At 48.8% G+C, this 17,644-nt stretch overlaps 1 protein-coding gene across 2 annotated transcripts in view; it reads right to left on the reverse strand.

Annotated features, from left to right (window-relative positions):
• The window catches only part of TMEM71 (transmembrane protein 71), a 637,748-nt gene that overhangs the window by 87,922 nt on the left and 532,182 nt on the right, over window positions 1–17,644 (reverse strand). For both annotated transcript variants that reach the window (XM_069621648.1, XM_069621649.1), the window contains one exon: window positions 12,063–12,161. In XM_069621648.1, coding sequence (XP_069477749.1) covers window positions 12,063–12,161 — 99 coding nt within the window. The remainder of the gene's footprint in view (window positions 1–12,062; window positions 12,162–17,644) is intronic.

Below are 17,644 nucleotides of genomic sequence, written 5' to 3' on the forward strand. Positions count from 1 at the left end.
AAAAATTCGACCATTTGGCATTCGACCAAATGGTGTCGACCAATTGTCCTGTCGACCAAATGTTTTCGACCATTTGACTGGTAACCAAAGTAAATTAAGGCTTAAGGCCTATGCTGATAGAAAACGTCAAAATGCACCACATTATCAGGTGGGTCAAAATGTTTGGTTGTCCACAAAAAATCTACGCTTAAAGGGAAGAACTAAATTTAGCCCAAAATGTAATGGTCCATTTGAAATTGAAGAGATAATAAATCCAGTGGCAATCAGGCTGAAATTACCCCCCAGTATCAAAAGTCATCCTACATTTCATGTCAGTTTAGTTAAACCTTGTGTGTTAGGGACTAGATTGGGAAAACCACCACCAACAGTTTTTACAGAGGAGAATGAAGAAGTGTTTGAAGTTAAGAACATTTTAGATTCCAGGTTTGTTAGAGGTACTTTGCAGTATCTTATTGATTGTAGGGGATTTGGTCCTGAAGAAAGATCTTGGGAGGAGCAGATTGATGTACATGCCCCTCAATTAATAAGACAGTTTCATAGAAAGTTCCCTGCTAAGCCAGGCCCTGGGACAAGTCTTTGAAGAGGGGGTACTGTCAGGGCTGGCTGGAGTAGTAATCAGGAAGAGTTTGGCTGGAGTAGTAATCAGGAAGAGTTTGTACATAGAATTAACATTGTGGTTGCCCAAGTCAAGATGGAGAGAAAGAAACTTAATCTGATTGGTTTAAGGAACAATAGTATGTTTGGTTTGTCTGATTGGTGGATAGGATATGGGTTGGATTCTTGGGAGGTGAGCAAGATTCTAAACTGCCTTTCATCCATAGTAATTTGTGGCTGGTTGTGACAATTTTTCACGTCTTGTGATTTCGCGTGTTTATTGCAAACGCGTGTCAAGAAAGAAACTATGCGTTCGTATGTGTAAAAAGAAAAGATTCACACGCAGAAGGAGAGCAGCATTCAAGAAAGTTTATGAGTTTCTATTTAATGGAATTTTTATTCAAAAGGAAATCAATTCTTCAAACAAAGACTGCATTTCACAAAAGCATTTAAAACTCAAACTTCATAGAGTTAAAAGAACTTAAAAAGCAAAGAAGAATACCTAAATCTGTAAGGTGCTTGCAAGGGTCATTACTTTAGGATTCTAAAGAGACTTGAATGGCTAAGAGTATATGCACTAAGCATTATAATTGTTTACAAGATATTCCATACAGATAATTAACCTCCAAGTCTTATACAGAGGTTTAAGAGGTAATGAAGTTAGAGTTTATTTTAAAATAATTTTAGAAAATAAGTTTATATTAATATATAAGTAACCAAGTGTATTTGTTTCCTACAGAGCTTACCAGACGGTTGCAGGGCTGCAGTGTCTCAGTTGTTATTTTCTCCAAATTCCCCTTTCCCTTTCTTGGGGTTCTCAGCTCAGTTTATACTTAAGGGTTGAGAGGTGAACTCCTGGTGAGGGTCTGTGGGGCCATCATCAGCTCCTGTGGAATTCAGTCAAGCCGGACCCTGACAGGTGACCACTTTGTCATCCACCGTGGTGGGCGCAGAGGGAGGTATTTCTTGTGGAGGAGGTAAGGTGATGTTTGCTACGAACCTTTTGGTTTTTGATGTGGATGTTTAATTTTTTTTGTTAGAATTTGATATTTTTTTATTTTTTTTTGCCGTTTTCAGTAAAAATTCTTCAGGAGGATCTTGATCTTCATATGATTTCTTTTTGTTGTTTCTTTTTACATTTTCGTCTCTTGGTCTGAGAAGGACGATGAAAAGATGTCATATAAAGGGCTAGTCACTTTGGAGGGTTCAAGGTCAGATTGAGGATCAGGCAGGGTTTTCTCTGTGGACTCAGGGGGCATCTTCAGGAGAGAGGGGACCGATCGATTTGGGGTTGCCTTCTCATTTTCAGGGACAGGCCCTTCAGGTGTGGCGTCACTAGCGGCAGGAATAAGTGAAGCATCTGAATTTACATTCTTCTGTGTTAGTTTCAATTCTGCTTTTAGTATCGATGGAAGATTTAGTACAAGCCAATCAATTTTACTGATTAGAATGATTAGTGTCAAGTCCTGGGAGTTGACACGTGAATCAAGTATATCGAAGAGCTTAGTAAGTGTAAAGATTGAAGTATTGATAGCAGTAAGGGCCGATTCTAGAGCCGTATTGGCTATTGAGGGGAATCCAAAGGAAGGTCGAGGAGTAGGTTTAGCAAAGGAGGGAACTTCGGAATTCTCAGACAACGGAGAATCCAGAGATGAGATGATATCATTGGGACAGTCAGTAGGGAATAGTTCAGGAGAGTTGGAAAGTCTAGATTCAGCGAGTTCCTTAACTATGACCTTTTTGGCAGTTTCAAGGGGAAGCAAACAGATCTCCTTCTTGACATTTTGAGTTGATTGGGCAAGTGGAAAGGGTGTTGAGAATATTTCATTTCTTAATCCGACGAATGAAAGGCGTGGTCTACGAGCCCCTGGTTCATTCCGTTAAGAACCTCAGAATACAACCCTGAATGAGGTGGCGGCCTTGGTTCAAGAGCGGAATCAAAGTGGGTCTCAGGAATGAAACAAGGGGTATGGAAGGCACGTTCTTCTAGAGGAGAGAGATGGTCCTTGTAACAATCTTGCATGGTTTTGTCAGATAAACAGATTGGGTGGGATGCCCCAGAGGACTTTTCAGGTGGGTAATGTTTATTTCTGACACTGTTCTGCAAGTTGGGTGGAAGGTTTTGAGTATATAATGGAGCAAGTGGAGGCTTGGATGATCCTACGGCCTCAGAACAAGCAATAATGGGCAAAAGTTGAAATCCCGGTCGAATGTGGACTGGGAGTCGAGGAGCGTAGCAGGGCGGCGGAAGGGGCATGCCCGAGGTTAGCCTTAGCATAATTCATCTGGTTATGGAATTAGAGAAGCTAATTGGTAAAGGAGTGGGCTGCCCGGTATCCGTTTCGACGGGGCAGAATGGTTGAACCAGCTAAGGGTCAGCTCCTTGTATTTAGGTGTTGTACAGTGATTGGGAGACGCAGTGAAAACAGTATAGGGCACAGAGGTAGCCAATAGGAGATATTAGAGGCAAGTAGTAATGTGGTGGGCAGGCAGTTATATAAATCCCAATAGCGGGATTACAATTGCACTTGGTCCAATGTAGCAATTTGTAGCAATTGTAGCGCTCACAGTGAGATCACACTACTGATTTTTCGGGCTGGAGCTGATTTACTTGTTCAGTCGGGACGACGGATGAACAGTAAGCTGCAAAGTAGTGGCGCTGCGAGACATCACCACAAGAAACACAAGGAAAGTATTAGGCACAGGTGTTGCACCTAAGAGAGATTAGTAGTAAAATTGTTTTACTATTTATTTATTGTGAGCTTGATTGGCTTAGAAAACCTTTCACAAAGCAATTAGTAAACGTGATATAGACAGAAAAACATGTACAATATAGCAATATTAAATTCAAATTTAAAATCACTATAAGTTACTTAATTCAACTTTACGTACCCAAAGTTTCACATCAGAAAGATTTGGCACTACAATTATTGACCGATTTCTAATTACCCATTCATCTAGCAAAATTCCAGAATTTCATTTCAGTGCACATAAGAATTACTAAAAGGTACTTAATTCTTCTTTGCGCACCCAAAGCGTTGTGTGAGAAGTTTAGGTGGCCTCTCCACTGGTTACCTAATACGCATTTACTGTTGTTCTGCAATGTGGTAAACTAGGCCTTTTTTCTCCACTCTCAGGATTCTCAAACTTAGGTGGCCTCTCCCTGGTTCCCATATTGAGCACTGTGAGATCTTTAACCCTGAGAGTCCGTCCTACTGCACTACTGGCTGCCGCTCACTATCTTGTTCGCTTGCTCTCGTCTGTCTTCCCCCCCTCTTCCCCCTCCTATTCCATGGTGCTCTCTATCTCGCCTATCTTCTCTAACTGTTTCTCCATTGACTATCCTGCTCTCCTCACTAAATCTGGTAGGAAAAGGTTTAAAAAGGACACCCTGGTCTCCAACCCAGGCCTCCCTATCGCTCACACCTACACTAGTGCCTCCTCCAAGGAAACTCTCACCGACATCCTCTTTTTCGTGCCTTCATCTGACCTATGGACCCTTCATATGGTCTCTGTGCTCTCTCCTTTCTACTCTTCTCCCATTAATGGTGGCACCCATTGGGATGTCCTCTTGGCCTCCTTCCACTCCTCTAAGGCCATCATTAATGTCTACTCTAATGGGACCGTCTTGGTCCCAAGGGGTATTACCCGAATTGTTAGTTTACAATTGTTCGAATGACACAATTGTTCGAATAATAGGGGTCCTAATTGACCTTCTGCAACTTTTAATATATATTATGGGTTGGGTTGGTGTAATAATAATATAAGGGGATTGGGAGGGGGGTTGGGGTGGGGGTTGGATTGGGTGGGGGGGAGCGGGGGGTTTCCCCCACATATATATCCTAATTGACCATTTAAATTCAGTTAATTGTGCAGAAGGTCAATTGTTATTCGAACAACTGACATTCGAGCAATTCGTATACAACCGGTCCAAGGCCTTCAGGCCAACCTTCACCTCTTTGATAGACGCTTCCCGCGCCTCATCAACTTCCTTTCTCTCCTGCTGTCCCCACTCCTATGTCCTCGGCTACCTTGCCTTCCCCCTCCCTCCCTGCCCCCTCCCGTGCTCCTTCTTCACCTCCGCAGGGCGTACCTCTGATCTGTACCCCTCCCCGGAAGTCCTTCAAGGATGGCAACCTTCTCCACATTGCCACTCTTAACTCTCTCTCTGCTGTCAAACATTCCTCTGATATCTGTCGCCTTCTTGAGGAACTGGACCTTGATGTCCTCGGTCTCACTGAGACATGGTTCACGGCCAGCTCTGTCACCAGCATTGACACACTCCTACCTGACGGCTACAAGATCCTCTCCGTGCCCAGGCCCAACTGTGCTGGGGGGGGGTGTTGCCCTTATCTTCCCTGAGTGGATTCCTGCCACTGTCACTCCTACGCAGACCTACTCCTCTTTTGAATGCCTTGTCTGCCGACTTTCTCTCTCTCCTAGCCATTCCCTTACTGTGGCTACTATCTATCGGCCACCCGGTCAAATTTTCTCCTTCCTCTCCGAGTAGGCGGACCTCTCCTCCTCACTCCTGTCCTCAACCACTCAAATCCTCTTTCCTGGAGACTTCAACATCCACCTGGATGCCTCCTGTCCCCCCTCTGGACACTTTTGCAACCTCTGCGACTCTCTCACTCTCTATTCTCCCGCCTGGGCCAACTCATTCTGCAGGGCACACTCTTGATGCTCTGATCTCTTCTGACTGTCCCCTCTCTGTCCCTCTCTCCACTCCTCTCTCCTGGAGTGATCACTTTCTCCTATCCTCCCACCTCACCTTCCCTACCCCACAGGCAAAGCCACCTTCATCACTGCCACCCTCCTTCTCGGTCATCCGACCCATGAAGCGCGTGTCAGTTGAGGCTTTCACCGCCACCTTCTCACCCGCCCCTCCCCCTTCGGCTGACTCCCACCCTGACACAGCCCTCTCCACTCTCCTATATCTGATACTCTTGATATCCTTGCCCCTGTCATGAGAATCCGCCTGAAGCCCAAAGCCAAATGTAACTCCTGGTTTGACTCGGATCTCGTCACCCTAAAACGCAAGTGCGGGGTGGCAGAGAGGAAATGGCGTGCTTCATGTTCATCCTCTGACAAACTGGCCTGCCGCCTGCTCCAAAGGCAATACCGACTCTCCGTTCTCACCAAGAAGAGAGCCCTTTCCCAAGCCCACATCTCTGCGGCATCTAACAATTCGGCCAAACTCTTTAAAATCTGCAAGGAGCTGGCCAACCCTGCTGCAGTCTCTACCTCTCCTGTCCCCTGCCAGGCCATCTGCACGGCACTGGCCTCTCACTTCATTTAAAAAAACTGAGGACATCCTGTCCTCACTCTCTTCCTATCACTTCCCTCCCTCTATTCTCTGCTCTTCCTCTGGCCCTTCTGCAGCCACCCCTCCTCCCTCATTCTCTGCCTTTCCCCTTTTCTCTGCTGACAAGGTTTCCAGACAAGTCCGATCTATGAAAGTCTTGTCAAAACAGGTTCACCCCTGTTCCTCCAAAACTATCAAGGACCACATTGACTCCCTGGCTCCTGCCCTGGCTGACTTCTGCAATCACTCCTTCGCCTCTGGAGTCTTCCCATCCCCCCTTAAGCACTCCCTTGTGCACCCTCTTCTTAAGAAACCCTCTTCTGACCCCTCCTGCCCCGCTAACTATCGCCCAATCGCCATCACTCCCTTCCTGGGAAAGCTCCTGGAGAAACTAGCCATCTCCCAACTTAATCTCCATGCAGAATCTGTTGGTAGTCTTCATGACCATCAGTCTGGATTCAGAGCTGCCAGAAGCACGGAAACTGCTCTCCTGAACATCCGTGAAGACCTGCTCTCGAACCTTGACTCTAACTCTCCGTGTGTTCTCATTTTGCTCGATCTCTCTTCTGCCTTTGATACTGTCAACCATGCCATCCTGCTCAACCGTCTCCGTGATAACCTGGGTATCACTGATCAGGCTCTGGCGTGGCTGACCTCTTTCTTCTCCAATCGACCCTCCCAGGTCCAACTGGGGTCCTTCCTCTCTGACATCTTTTTCTCTGCCTGTGGTGTCCCCCAGGGATCTAACCTCTCTCCCTGGCTGTTCAACCAGTATCTGGCACTCCTTTCCAATCGCATCGCCGCTCTCTGCCCCAACTTTCAGTGCTATGTGGATGATACCCAGCGTATTTTCAGGCTACCCTCGGCCTCCTCCTCTCCTTCTCTCATCTCTGACTGTCTGTCTGCTATCCAGAAATGGTGTGCCGCCAATGACATCTGCCTTAATGCCAGTAAGATTGAGATTCTACTCATCGGCACACACACTCCCCCCTTCCCTGCAGCTCTCTGGCCGGGCTCTCTTGGCCCTCTTCCTGCTCCTACCTGCAAGGCAATAAACCTCGGGGTCATCTTAGATTCCACACTCTCCTTCTCTCCTCACATATCTGAACTCTCTAAGAAGTCACACTACCAGCTGCACCTCCTCAGAGGTATTCTTCCTTTCCTCTCCTTCCCCCAGAAGCTCACTGTCTCCAGAGCCCTGGTTCTCTCTAAGCTGGACTACTGTAACAGCCTCTATCTAAATCTGCCTGCCTCTACTCTCCGCGCTCTGCAACTCATCCGGAACGGGACTGCGAGACTTGTCCTTGGCCTCAAGCCCAGGGACCGTATTTCTTCAGGACTGAAATCTCTACACTGGCTCCCAGTGGCTGCAATGATTAAGTTCAAAACCCTCTGCATTGTCCACAAGGCCTTCTGGGGCCTGGGGCCACGGCCTGGGGCCAAAATACCTTCAACTCTCTCTTCCTAAATATCTTCCTTCTCGAGCTCTTCGCTCATCCGCCTCCAACTCCCTCAGGGTCAGCCACTTCTCCAAGCAACGAGTTGGGGGTAGATCTCTCTCCGCGGCAGGGGCCTCCCTCTGGAACAGCCTTCCTGCCTCCCTGAAACTTGAGGAGAACCATCTCCGGTTCCAGAAGCACCTCAGAACCTTCCTCTTTGCTTCTGCTTTCTCTCCCCCTCTCCTGTAACGCTCACCTGGCTCCCATGGAGGCGCTGGTCTAGTCTGGGTTGCTGTGGCCTCTTCAAGCGTGAAGCGCAGAACTCGGACCACCGATTGAAAAGGACCCCCAAATCTTGCTTGTCTGGCCCGTAGGAATATCCTTCTGCAGATGAGAAAGGGGAATTAACTGCCTGCAGAATAGTGTGCTTGCTTCCCCTTTTCCCCCCTTCGTTCTTCTCTGACTTCCTCCAAAACCCCCGGTTTAACCTCACCTTATGGTTTGGAAGGATGAACTCTCCATCCTGCTTCTGGTGCAGGGTTCGTCCAGTTACTTCACTGGTTTTCAGAATGGCGCTGGCACATCCACTTGACTTTTCGGAGCGATACGCCATAAGTATGAAGATTCAAAAGTTCAAGTGTGCGCCTCTTTTAATGCTGTCTTCCTAACCTGTGATCTGTCCTTTATTTCAGGTGCAGAACGAAGGCGATGCGTTGAGGGGTTAAATTGTCAACGGTAAAATCAGGTGAGTTAGTGATGAGGGCGACCCCTCTCAATGTCTTTATAATTCCCCAGTAATGTCTTTTGTCCTTTCCCCATAGGGGCCGGGGTGCGGTACCTGCCAAAGAAGCGGCGCCGACCCGAAATGTGGAACGGTTCACCACGAAAAGCCGGTAAGTATTATGGCTGAAAATTCGGCTTTCCTCCTGTGTTCCCTCTGCTCACCTTTTGTCTCTTCTTCTCTCCCCTAGGTGCAGAGATGTGGCGACCGGTGCTGACAGCCGCGATGGAGCCGGGAGATGTCTCGAGGACAGGTGAGTGAAGCGCGGCGCTGCAGCGAGCCAACGCGATGCTTTTAAATGGAAGTCTCTCTTCAAGAATGCTGGCGTGAAGATTCCGGATGCAGGTAAGAAGTTTGAATAAGTTCTTGGTTTTCTCCTTTCTCTTCTCTTCTTTCCTTACAGGTGTTCCAGGTTCGAGGCGGGTGTGGCTGGAGTCCAGGAGCAGGAGCAGACACGGTGAGCGACAGCTGCTGGGAGGCAGAACAACGCGAAGCATGTGTGGCTGTCCGGGCGTGGCTTAAATAGCCTTGGAAGAAGTCCCAGGTAGGTATTCTTCCACAGCCCCACCCAAGTAACAAAATAGTCCCTTCAGAAAAATAGTCCCTCATAAGCCTCATTTGGCTTGGGTCTTCATGCAGCATGGTCTGCATTAGGTGAGTATGCAGCATGGTCTGCATCAGGTAAGTGCACCAAAGACTTTCCTTTATGAGCCTGGCGCCTATGGCGCCAGGACTGATGTCCAACATGAGCCTGGCGCCAAAGGCGCCAGGACAGAGTCCAAAGAGCCCCTATAAGGGGCCGCTGGGCTTTTACCCGGGGGCATGATGCCTGCTCCCGGGGGTGCTGGGCCTGGCCTGGTGCTCCGGGGGTAGGCATCATGACATCTCCCCTGCTAAATTCCTGACTGAAACTGCACTGAATCTGCAACTGGGCCACTCTCACCGATCTCGGTCCTTGGCCCAGCCACTCTCCCCTTGCACTGCCTCCCTGGCAACCCCTGCACTGCGGGACAGTCTCTGTATCCCTACTGCCCCCCTTCCCAGCACTTGTCTGCACTTGCCACCAGCTGGCCCTTATTATTTATCTTGTTATTCTACTACCCCTGTACTGCACTTTCCCCTCTCCCTTTCCCCTTGCACTTTTCCCTTCCCCTCTACCCATGCACTTAAACGATCTGAATGACACCTGGCCTAGTAGGATCGTTGTCTGCCTTCCCTTTGTTCCCTCCTCCCTGCCTCGTCGCGCCTTGAAACACTTGTATATCATAAGTTTAGAGCAGCAATTACTAACAAGGTCTGATTACCCATTAGCATATGTTTCCAGAATTCCACTGACCATAGGGGGATTGCAGAATGAAAGAAACACATACAATACAACTCTTGCTTGAGACATACATCTAAACAGTCTATAAAAAGATGTTTGAGGGTCTCATTGAGATGAACTTGAAAAGAAAATGTAAAAGTTCGTTCAACTCTGAATATTTAGGTGAGCACCTCTAACCTCATTTTTTAAAATGTTGAATTTTAATCTCATAAAATTGATTCTTGGCATTAAGTTTTTAGAAATATGATTAAAAGGTTTACTCTAAGTGTACAGTAAAACAATCAAAATATATTAAAAGGTTTGGCTTCCAACAAAGCATAAGTGAATAGCCAATATTTCATAGAGCAGTCTCTCGTCTTAATCCATTCCAAGAGCCACACATTATTTTTCACTAGATTAGGATTAGAGGTTTAATCAATCTATTCAAAATTCAGAGAACATATTAAACTCTCACAACACAAGGCCCAAGTGTTGAAAGAGACACTTGATCATGCCACCAGCATTTTACCAAGGTCAATAAAAAATGAATAAGCTGATAAACTCGCAGGTGCTTCCAATCAACTATGGTCTGCAGGGAAGTTAGGCCTAATTTGTGGCGGATTACAGGAACAGGTACCCCCTAAGGTAACGGAAGACAACGCCTCCAAACAAAGCTCTCTGCTTCGGCCCAATCTAAGGATACATTTTTAGACACTGAACCATAAAGTAGACTTTGGCTCCTTTTTACACCTTCCTTTACCTAAATGGCCGGGGGCCTCACAAGTGCTCCAATGTCTTCCTCTTCAGTTCAGCCTCGCCATAAACCTCGTACCCTCTGGATATGATTGTTTCAAACACATATTCTAAACTATTATGATAACACTGGGATCATTCTCAACACACAACATATCCTGAGCCAGCAATCTCCAACAATATCTTCTGTGCATTGACAGCTGGACGACTGTGAAAACGAATGCTTGTACGTCAAAAATAATGGCTTGTGACAACTGGCCTGCGTACCATGGCCTCTCAAGCTGGTCAGGCTCTGCAAGGAAGCCAAAAGGAGGAACCTAGATGCATATCTATCTTTAGGCCCTTCATTCACCATGTTATTCAAGTCTTCTTTTCGCTTTGGAAGTGTCTGAGACACATTTTGCCTTCTTGTTTTTCCTTCAGTCCCTTATTGAAAGTTGGCCCTCTATGGTACTTACCCCCCCCATGGCACTTGTGCTTTCTCACCTTGAATATACAAAAGGTTCTGTGAACCCCAGCATAATTATAAGTCTGCAGGCAGAGTGCTTGCAATCTACAGACCGCAGTAAATTCTGGTAGGCCAAATTGAAGCAAATCATTGGATTGGTCATGATGTGAGCTGAATGGTTCCATGTGTTAATATCCCCGCAAAAATATCGCCATACAAAAATATCACCATATTTCTGCGGTGATATTAAGGCATACAACCTGCGGGGGACACCCCCGCAAGACCCCTCTTATTTTAAAAGGAGAGGGGGACACCCCCTCAACCCCCGCTCCCAAAAAACCCTAATATTATCCCCACTACAAATATTTCCTATGGCCGTTCCTGACGACCAATTTATACGGCGATATTTTAGATGGGGATATTACCTGATACCAGCTGAATCTTACATGTCATGCTACTCGTAATCAGTCTGTTACAAGGAAGGGGGGGGTTAAGAATTTTAACATCCATATAAATAGGCATGTTATCTCATGATCTATTATGTTGCAGTATTCTAGGAGAGAGCAACTAATAGCACATGCATGGGCTGTGAGAGAGTAAAAGCAGTAAAAGGGGTATACTAGTGTCCAGAACAAATGGCTCCTTGACATATGCAGACTAAAGAGCAATTTTGGAGATGTGGAAGTTATCGGAAAAGGAGCAACTGCCAGCAAACATCTGATTGAAGGAATGGGCACTGTTAAGCAAGGAGCAGAACGATCTCAGGGGTATGCAGAAGATTCCATGACCATGAGCCTTGCTGTCAGGGGAGTTGCTAGGTCTGGAAAAGACCCGGGGCTACGCTGATGTCGGAGCTGTCGGGACTGGGGGCTAGCCAGCCTTTTGGCTGTAGCTCCTGAGATTCTATCCGGAGCTACAACCAAAAGACCAGGGGCTATAGCCCCCTTAGCCCTCCCCTAGCAACGCCTCTGCTTGCTGTTAAGGCACTCAGGCAGCCAGGCTTTGGTTGCAGTAAGCACTGAGCATGCATTTACAGCAAAGGTTTGTCTTATACATCCCCCATGGAGAAGCAGGGAGGGATAGATAACAAAATGTGTCTGTGGCCCAAATGGAGGGATTGAATAAGGCATTAAGGACATCAATAGATAATTGTAGATAGCAAAGCATTTTGGAGTTCCTATCTTTCTAAAGTCACATTACCAATTGAGTACCAATTTCGCTTGGGTGATATTGTATGTAAACATGTGCTCTGTAAAGCGCTTTGGATTAAGGCGCTATGTAAATAACACATCATTATTATTATCATTACCATTCAGAATAGAACTCTTTTCGGATAATGAAGAGTTCACAGTATTGCTTAAAATATTCACATTTCAGCTAATAACAGATTTCGTAACATCATAGAAACAATATACAAAAAGTCGCAAACCTCTTACCTCCTTTGATAATTAGAAACCCACCAGAGGAAACGCGTTTGTTTAAAATGTCTGGCCTTTGATCATGTCTCTGCTTGCCCTCCGTTTGGGTCCTCTGTACTGTATTAATGTACAAGGAAAGATAAACAGATGTCAAGCTTTTGCCATTAGCTGTTTGCCCATGTATGCTATTTGATAAAATACAAAACAACCAGGAGACAAAGACGATAAAATATATGAAGTGCAGCTCTTTCAAACATGCGAGTGAGCATAGGTACAGACATATGATTCATAACACCACGTAAATACCCTGAATTCTCACTACGGTCAGGTTCACCCATACAGTGACAGTTCCATTTTCTTACTTATGTACAATAGAGAAGCACCCATGCATCAAGTACAAAATCACAAGGAATAAAAGTGATATAAGGGACTGGCAATGAGAGTGCAATTCACCCAGTCCATGGCATATCATGTGGCGTTAAGCACCGGTTCCAAGGGCTGTAACAGGTGCTAACGACATAGCAGCCCTTCGAACAGGTGAGTAATGCCATTAGCACCCGCTGCAAGGTGGCTAATTGAAAGTATTTTCGTTCTGTGGGGTCCCATGCGCAGAACGAAAAGAGTCTTCAAAGATGGCCACCATGGAAAGGGAAGGCGGGGCTCCATTCAGAGCCTCCCTTTCCATGCCAGCCTTTTGGAGCTGATTGGAAGGAGCGGCTGCAGCAGTGGTAAAATTAGGTAAGTGGGGGTGGGTGGAAAAGTAAAAAATAAAATGCGGGTTGAGGTCGCCAGTTCAGCCATGTTCCTAGCTGTGACGTCCCGAGTGTGCACTGGGCATGCGCGAGCCTCGTTTGGGCCTGCGCATGCGCAATAGAATAAAGGAAGTCCGTGCGGCAGTTGCCGCCGGGTGATGCAACCGGCAACATCGTGTCTGATTCCTCTGTGCATGCGTGTGTGTGTGTTTGGCCACCCACACTCCGCTGGGCCACACAACAACTGGCGACGAGGCGGGATGCCGCACGAGCGCTCGTGGAACACATAGCACGTTGTAGCAGCGACGTCACGGAGGATGAGTCACGGACCCGGCGGGTGCATTCCGGCGACGTTTAGAAGCAGGAGCACAGTGGTAGCGGCCTGAGAAGGTGCTCGTGCGCCACCAGCACCATTTCGACCAATTTTTGGAATTTCTGGCTATCCTCCATGCCCAGAGGATGACCCATTGAAGGCAGGCACCACACGAAGGGGACCTGAAAGCAGCAAAATGCAACAAGGGGGCCACCACACTCAGTAAGAGAAGTGAAGGTACGCGCAAGACCCTCCAGAGTCAGGTTTGCAGCCTCCAGCCCAGCAGGAGGTGCCTGTGCGACCTGTGATCATGTCAGACAGTGATGGAGAGACAGAAACTGAAGGGGTGGCGGTGAGAGCACAACAGGGAGCCTTGCTACCCATGCAAGAATTTGATGTGTCAGGACCCCCTTCGAAGTTGGGCCCAAGATGGCGGCTTTGGATCAAAATACTGGATATGTACTTTACAGCAACGGGGATTAATGATGACAATGCAAAGAGGGCCACTTTGTTGTACTCAGCAGGCTTAGAGGTTTTACGCATTTACGAGTCCCTCAACTTGCAGGTAGACACATACGCCGAGGTGAAGAAGGCGCTGGAGAACTATTTCATACCGCTCTCGAATGTCGATTACGAGAGGTTCCTATTCTGCGGGGAAAAGCAGAGAGAGGAGGAGTCGCTCGACCAGTTCTGTGCCCGGCTTCGAATGATGGCCACCTCTTGTCGATGGGACAATGATGAGTGCATGATACGTAATCAGGTTCTACAGGGTTGCAGTTCCAGCAAACTGCGGAGACAAGTGTTAAGAGAACCAGGCTGGTCCCTGCAGCAGATATTGGACAGTGGTAGAACATTTGAGCTGGCCGAGTCCAGAGGTGCGAAAATGGATGCGGCGGTGCGTCCAGGAGCATCGGAGGAAGCATTCGCCATGGGGAAACGGTCGATGTCTAGAGACAAGTGGGGGCAGAGAAAGCAGGAAAGTCGCTCAACTGCGGGGTCCGACAGCATTTGCCAGCAATGCGGCTATGATATGCCCCACTCAGAGGAATGTCCTGCCAAGGACAGGTCATGTGGCAGATGTGATAGACCTGGCCATTATGCCCGAATGTGTCGCGCCCCCGCCCCGGTGTCAGTGCAGAGAGGCCCAGCCAGAGCACGTGGCGGTGGCTCAAGAAAATTGCGAAGCATCGCAGCGTTGGAGCAGGAGATACAGAGGCTGCACATGGTGGAAGAGGAGGAGGAGGAGGAGGAAGAAGAAGAAGTATTCTTCATCTCAAACATTGCTTCAGGTGCCAAGAACAAGAGACAGCCTAAATGCGTAGTCGACATCCAAGGGGTGCCGACGCAAGTGCTCATCGATACCGGTGCATCGGTCTGCGTGCTTGCCGCAGACCACTATAGGCGGATTCCGGGACCTCCGGCGCTGTGTACGTCAACTGCCAAGATCTTTACGTTTGGAGGGGACACCCCCCTTCCCATTGATGGCGTGTTTATAGCGCCCGTGTCCAAGGACGGCATCACCATAAAGGCACGTTTCTTCGTTACGGACGTGAGCCACCACTCTTTACTCAGCTGCGCAGCGTCCGAGGCCCTGAATTTGGTCCATTTCTGTTAAGCTGGGTATCACGTGAGTGAAGCGTACCTGAAGACTTGGAAGAAGATCTTGACGCGGCAGCCAGACTGACGATGAGCGTATGACGCGAGGAACCGGCCTCTCCGCCACCCAAGGTTTTAACAAGGTGGAAGATGGACCGACTCCCAACGCCACGGGACGCACTCTCCTGATTTGCGTGGCGTCAGGACAGTGCAAGCACTGACAGGAGAGGCAGATGTTGAATGTCCAAAGACTGTGAAGTCCGAAGTTGGTGGTAGAGCCGGACAACCGCAACCACTGGAGGAACGAGGATGGCAGGCAGGTGGTAGATCCGACTGGAAGCAGCTGGGAGACTCAATGCCCCAAAGGAAACAGGTGATGGCTCAGGCAGAGTGTGGGAACCAGACCCAAGAACAGGACTGGGAAACCAGCCCAGGAACAGGACTGGGAAACCAACCCAGGAACAGGACTGGAAAACCAAGCCAGGAACAGGACTGGGAAACCAACCCAGGAACAGGACTGGAAAACCAACCCAAGAACAGGACTGGGAAACCAACCCAGGAACAGGACTGGAAAACCTACCCAAGAACAGGACTGGAAAACCTACCCAAGAACAGGACTGGAAAACCAACCCAGGAACAGGACTGGAAAACCAACCCAGGCACAGGACTGGAAAGAACTGAGAAGGGGAACCCAGGGAAAACAGTACCCAAGAGAAGAACTCAGGAACCCAAAAGGATCCCCAAGACCCCAAAGGGAGAAGGACCAGAAAAGCTGCAGGGGCAGGAACCCAGGGAAGGGTTCAGACAGAAGCTGGAGACAGAGCAAGGCTGGAACTGGTAGGTAGCAAAACGAGCAAAAACACGATCAGGGCAAACCGCGTTGAGACGCGACTTGCCCCTGATCGAGGCTCGCTTTATAGGATGGCCGGCACCCGAGAGAGGCTTGAAACGCAAGCCGCCTCGTTACTGGGTGCCGGCACATCCAAAGCGAGGCTCGGAACGCGAGCACTCGCCGTGGAGAGAGCCCAATCAACTGCGCAAGCGCGGAATCGAGACCGTGGTCTCCCGCGCATGCGCAGTGGACTCCCGACGGGAACCCCAGAAGCTCTCCCCATGGCGGATCCCCGCAGGCGGAAGCGCGGGTAGATCCGCCAAGAGAGAGGAGAGCGAGTAGGAGCAGAGGACCCCGGTCTCCAGGTAAGTGGCGTGACAATTTCACGATGGCAGTCTATCAAATGGACATCGAGGTACTGTTAAACAAATTTACAGGCATTTTTGAAGGGGTTGGAAAGTTGAAAGCACCACCGGTGCGGCTGCACATTGATAATACGATCAGGCCGACCGCCCTGAAGCACAGGCGGATTCCGTTCCACCTGAGAGAGAAGGTGGAAGAGGAGCTTTGCTCGCTGGTCAACAATGACATTATTGAGAGGTTGGAAGGGCCGACACCCTGGGTATCCCCCATAGTAGTGGCGCCAAAGCCGAAGCAGCCAGGGGCAGTGAGGATTTGTGTGGACATGCGCCTCCCCAATGCCGCCATTAAGAGGGAGAGGCACCTCACGCCAACGCTGGACGATATTATTGGCGAATTACAGGATGCGAAAGTATTTTCGAAGTTGGACCTACGAGCGGGCTATCACCAGCTTGAGCTTCACCAAGTCTCTAGGTTCATCACCGTCTTCACGACGCACAAGGGGCTTTATCAATTTAAACGCCTGAGTTTTGGTATCTCCTCAGTGGCAGAGGTTTTTCAGAACACTATAAGAGGGGCACTCGCAGGCCTAAAAGGGGTGTTGAATATAAGTGACGATATCTTGGTGTTTGCGGACACAGAAGCCGAGCACATGAGAAGGCTCGAAAGCACACTCAAGAGATTGCACGACCTAGGCCTCACCTTGCACCGCCAGAAATGTGAGTTCCTCAAAGATCGGATTGGGTTTTTTGGGTTCATATTTCACGCAGCGGGAGTGTCAACGGACCCGGAAAAGATCAGGGACATTCGGGAGGCAGCGGCGCCAACATCCCCCACGGAGGTAAGAAGCTTCCTGGGGATGGTGAACTATTGCGGACGCTTTATCAAGGGCCTGGCCTCCTTATCAGAACCCCTCAGAGCACTGACCAGAAGTGATGCGGTGTGGAAGTGGGAAGGTAAGGAGCAGGAGGCGTTTCAGGCACTCAAGAATGCCCTGTCGGATGGGGACACTATGGCCTACTTTAATCCCGCCGTTGAGTCGGAGATTGTCATCGATGCCAGTCCGGTGGGAGTGGGGGCAGTGCTCTTACAGCCGGACGGAAGAGGAGACATGAGACCTGTTGCGTACGCCAGCAAGGCCCTCTCTGATACTGAAATGCGATACTCGCAAATTGAGAGGGAGGCGCTCGCCATTTTGTGGGGCTGCCACCATTTTCGCCTGTATATTCTGGGTAAGCCGGTGATAGTGGTAACAGACCACAAGCCCCTACTACCAATTCTGGCGGGTCTATCTTCGAAGCCGCCACCAAGGAAAGAGAGGTGGATGCTGGCCCTGATGGAGTACGGACTGCAACTAACGTACAGGCCAGGCACCAACAATCCGGCGGACTACCTGTCACGTCACCCCAACGCGGAGGGTTCCAACAAAGGCGGAGAGGTGGCAGACTGCCAGGGTCTACTCTGTAATGTGGTGGATGGGGCGCTCACCGTAACATTGTCGAGAGCAACCATTGCCTCTGAGTCATCCAAGGATGAAGTTTTTGACATCACTAAAGAAGCCATTAGAAGTGGAAAATGGAAGGAAATGCTGCGCAACAACTCACGGCGCCAGCAGGAGGCCCAGAGAGATCTTCAGGCTCTATGGCGGGTGAAGGAGGAGCTCTCAATCTCCGATGACGGTCTGCTACTGAGAGGGAGGCAAATTGTGATCCCGCAGACACTAAGGAAGCGGGTGCTTGAACTGGCA

The sequence above is a fragment of the Ambystoma mexicanum genome, chromosome 5q, assembly GCF_040938575.1.
Source record: "Ambystoma mexicanum isolate Mex_15411 chromosome 5q, UKY_AmexF1_1, whole genome shotgun sequence".
NCBI classification, from domain to species: Eukaryota; Metazoa; Chordata; class Amphibia; order Caudata; family Ambystomatidae; genus Ambystoma; species Ambystoma mexicanum.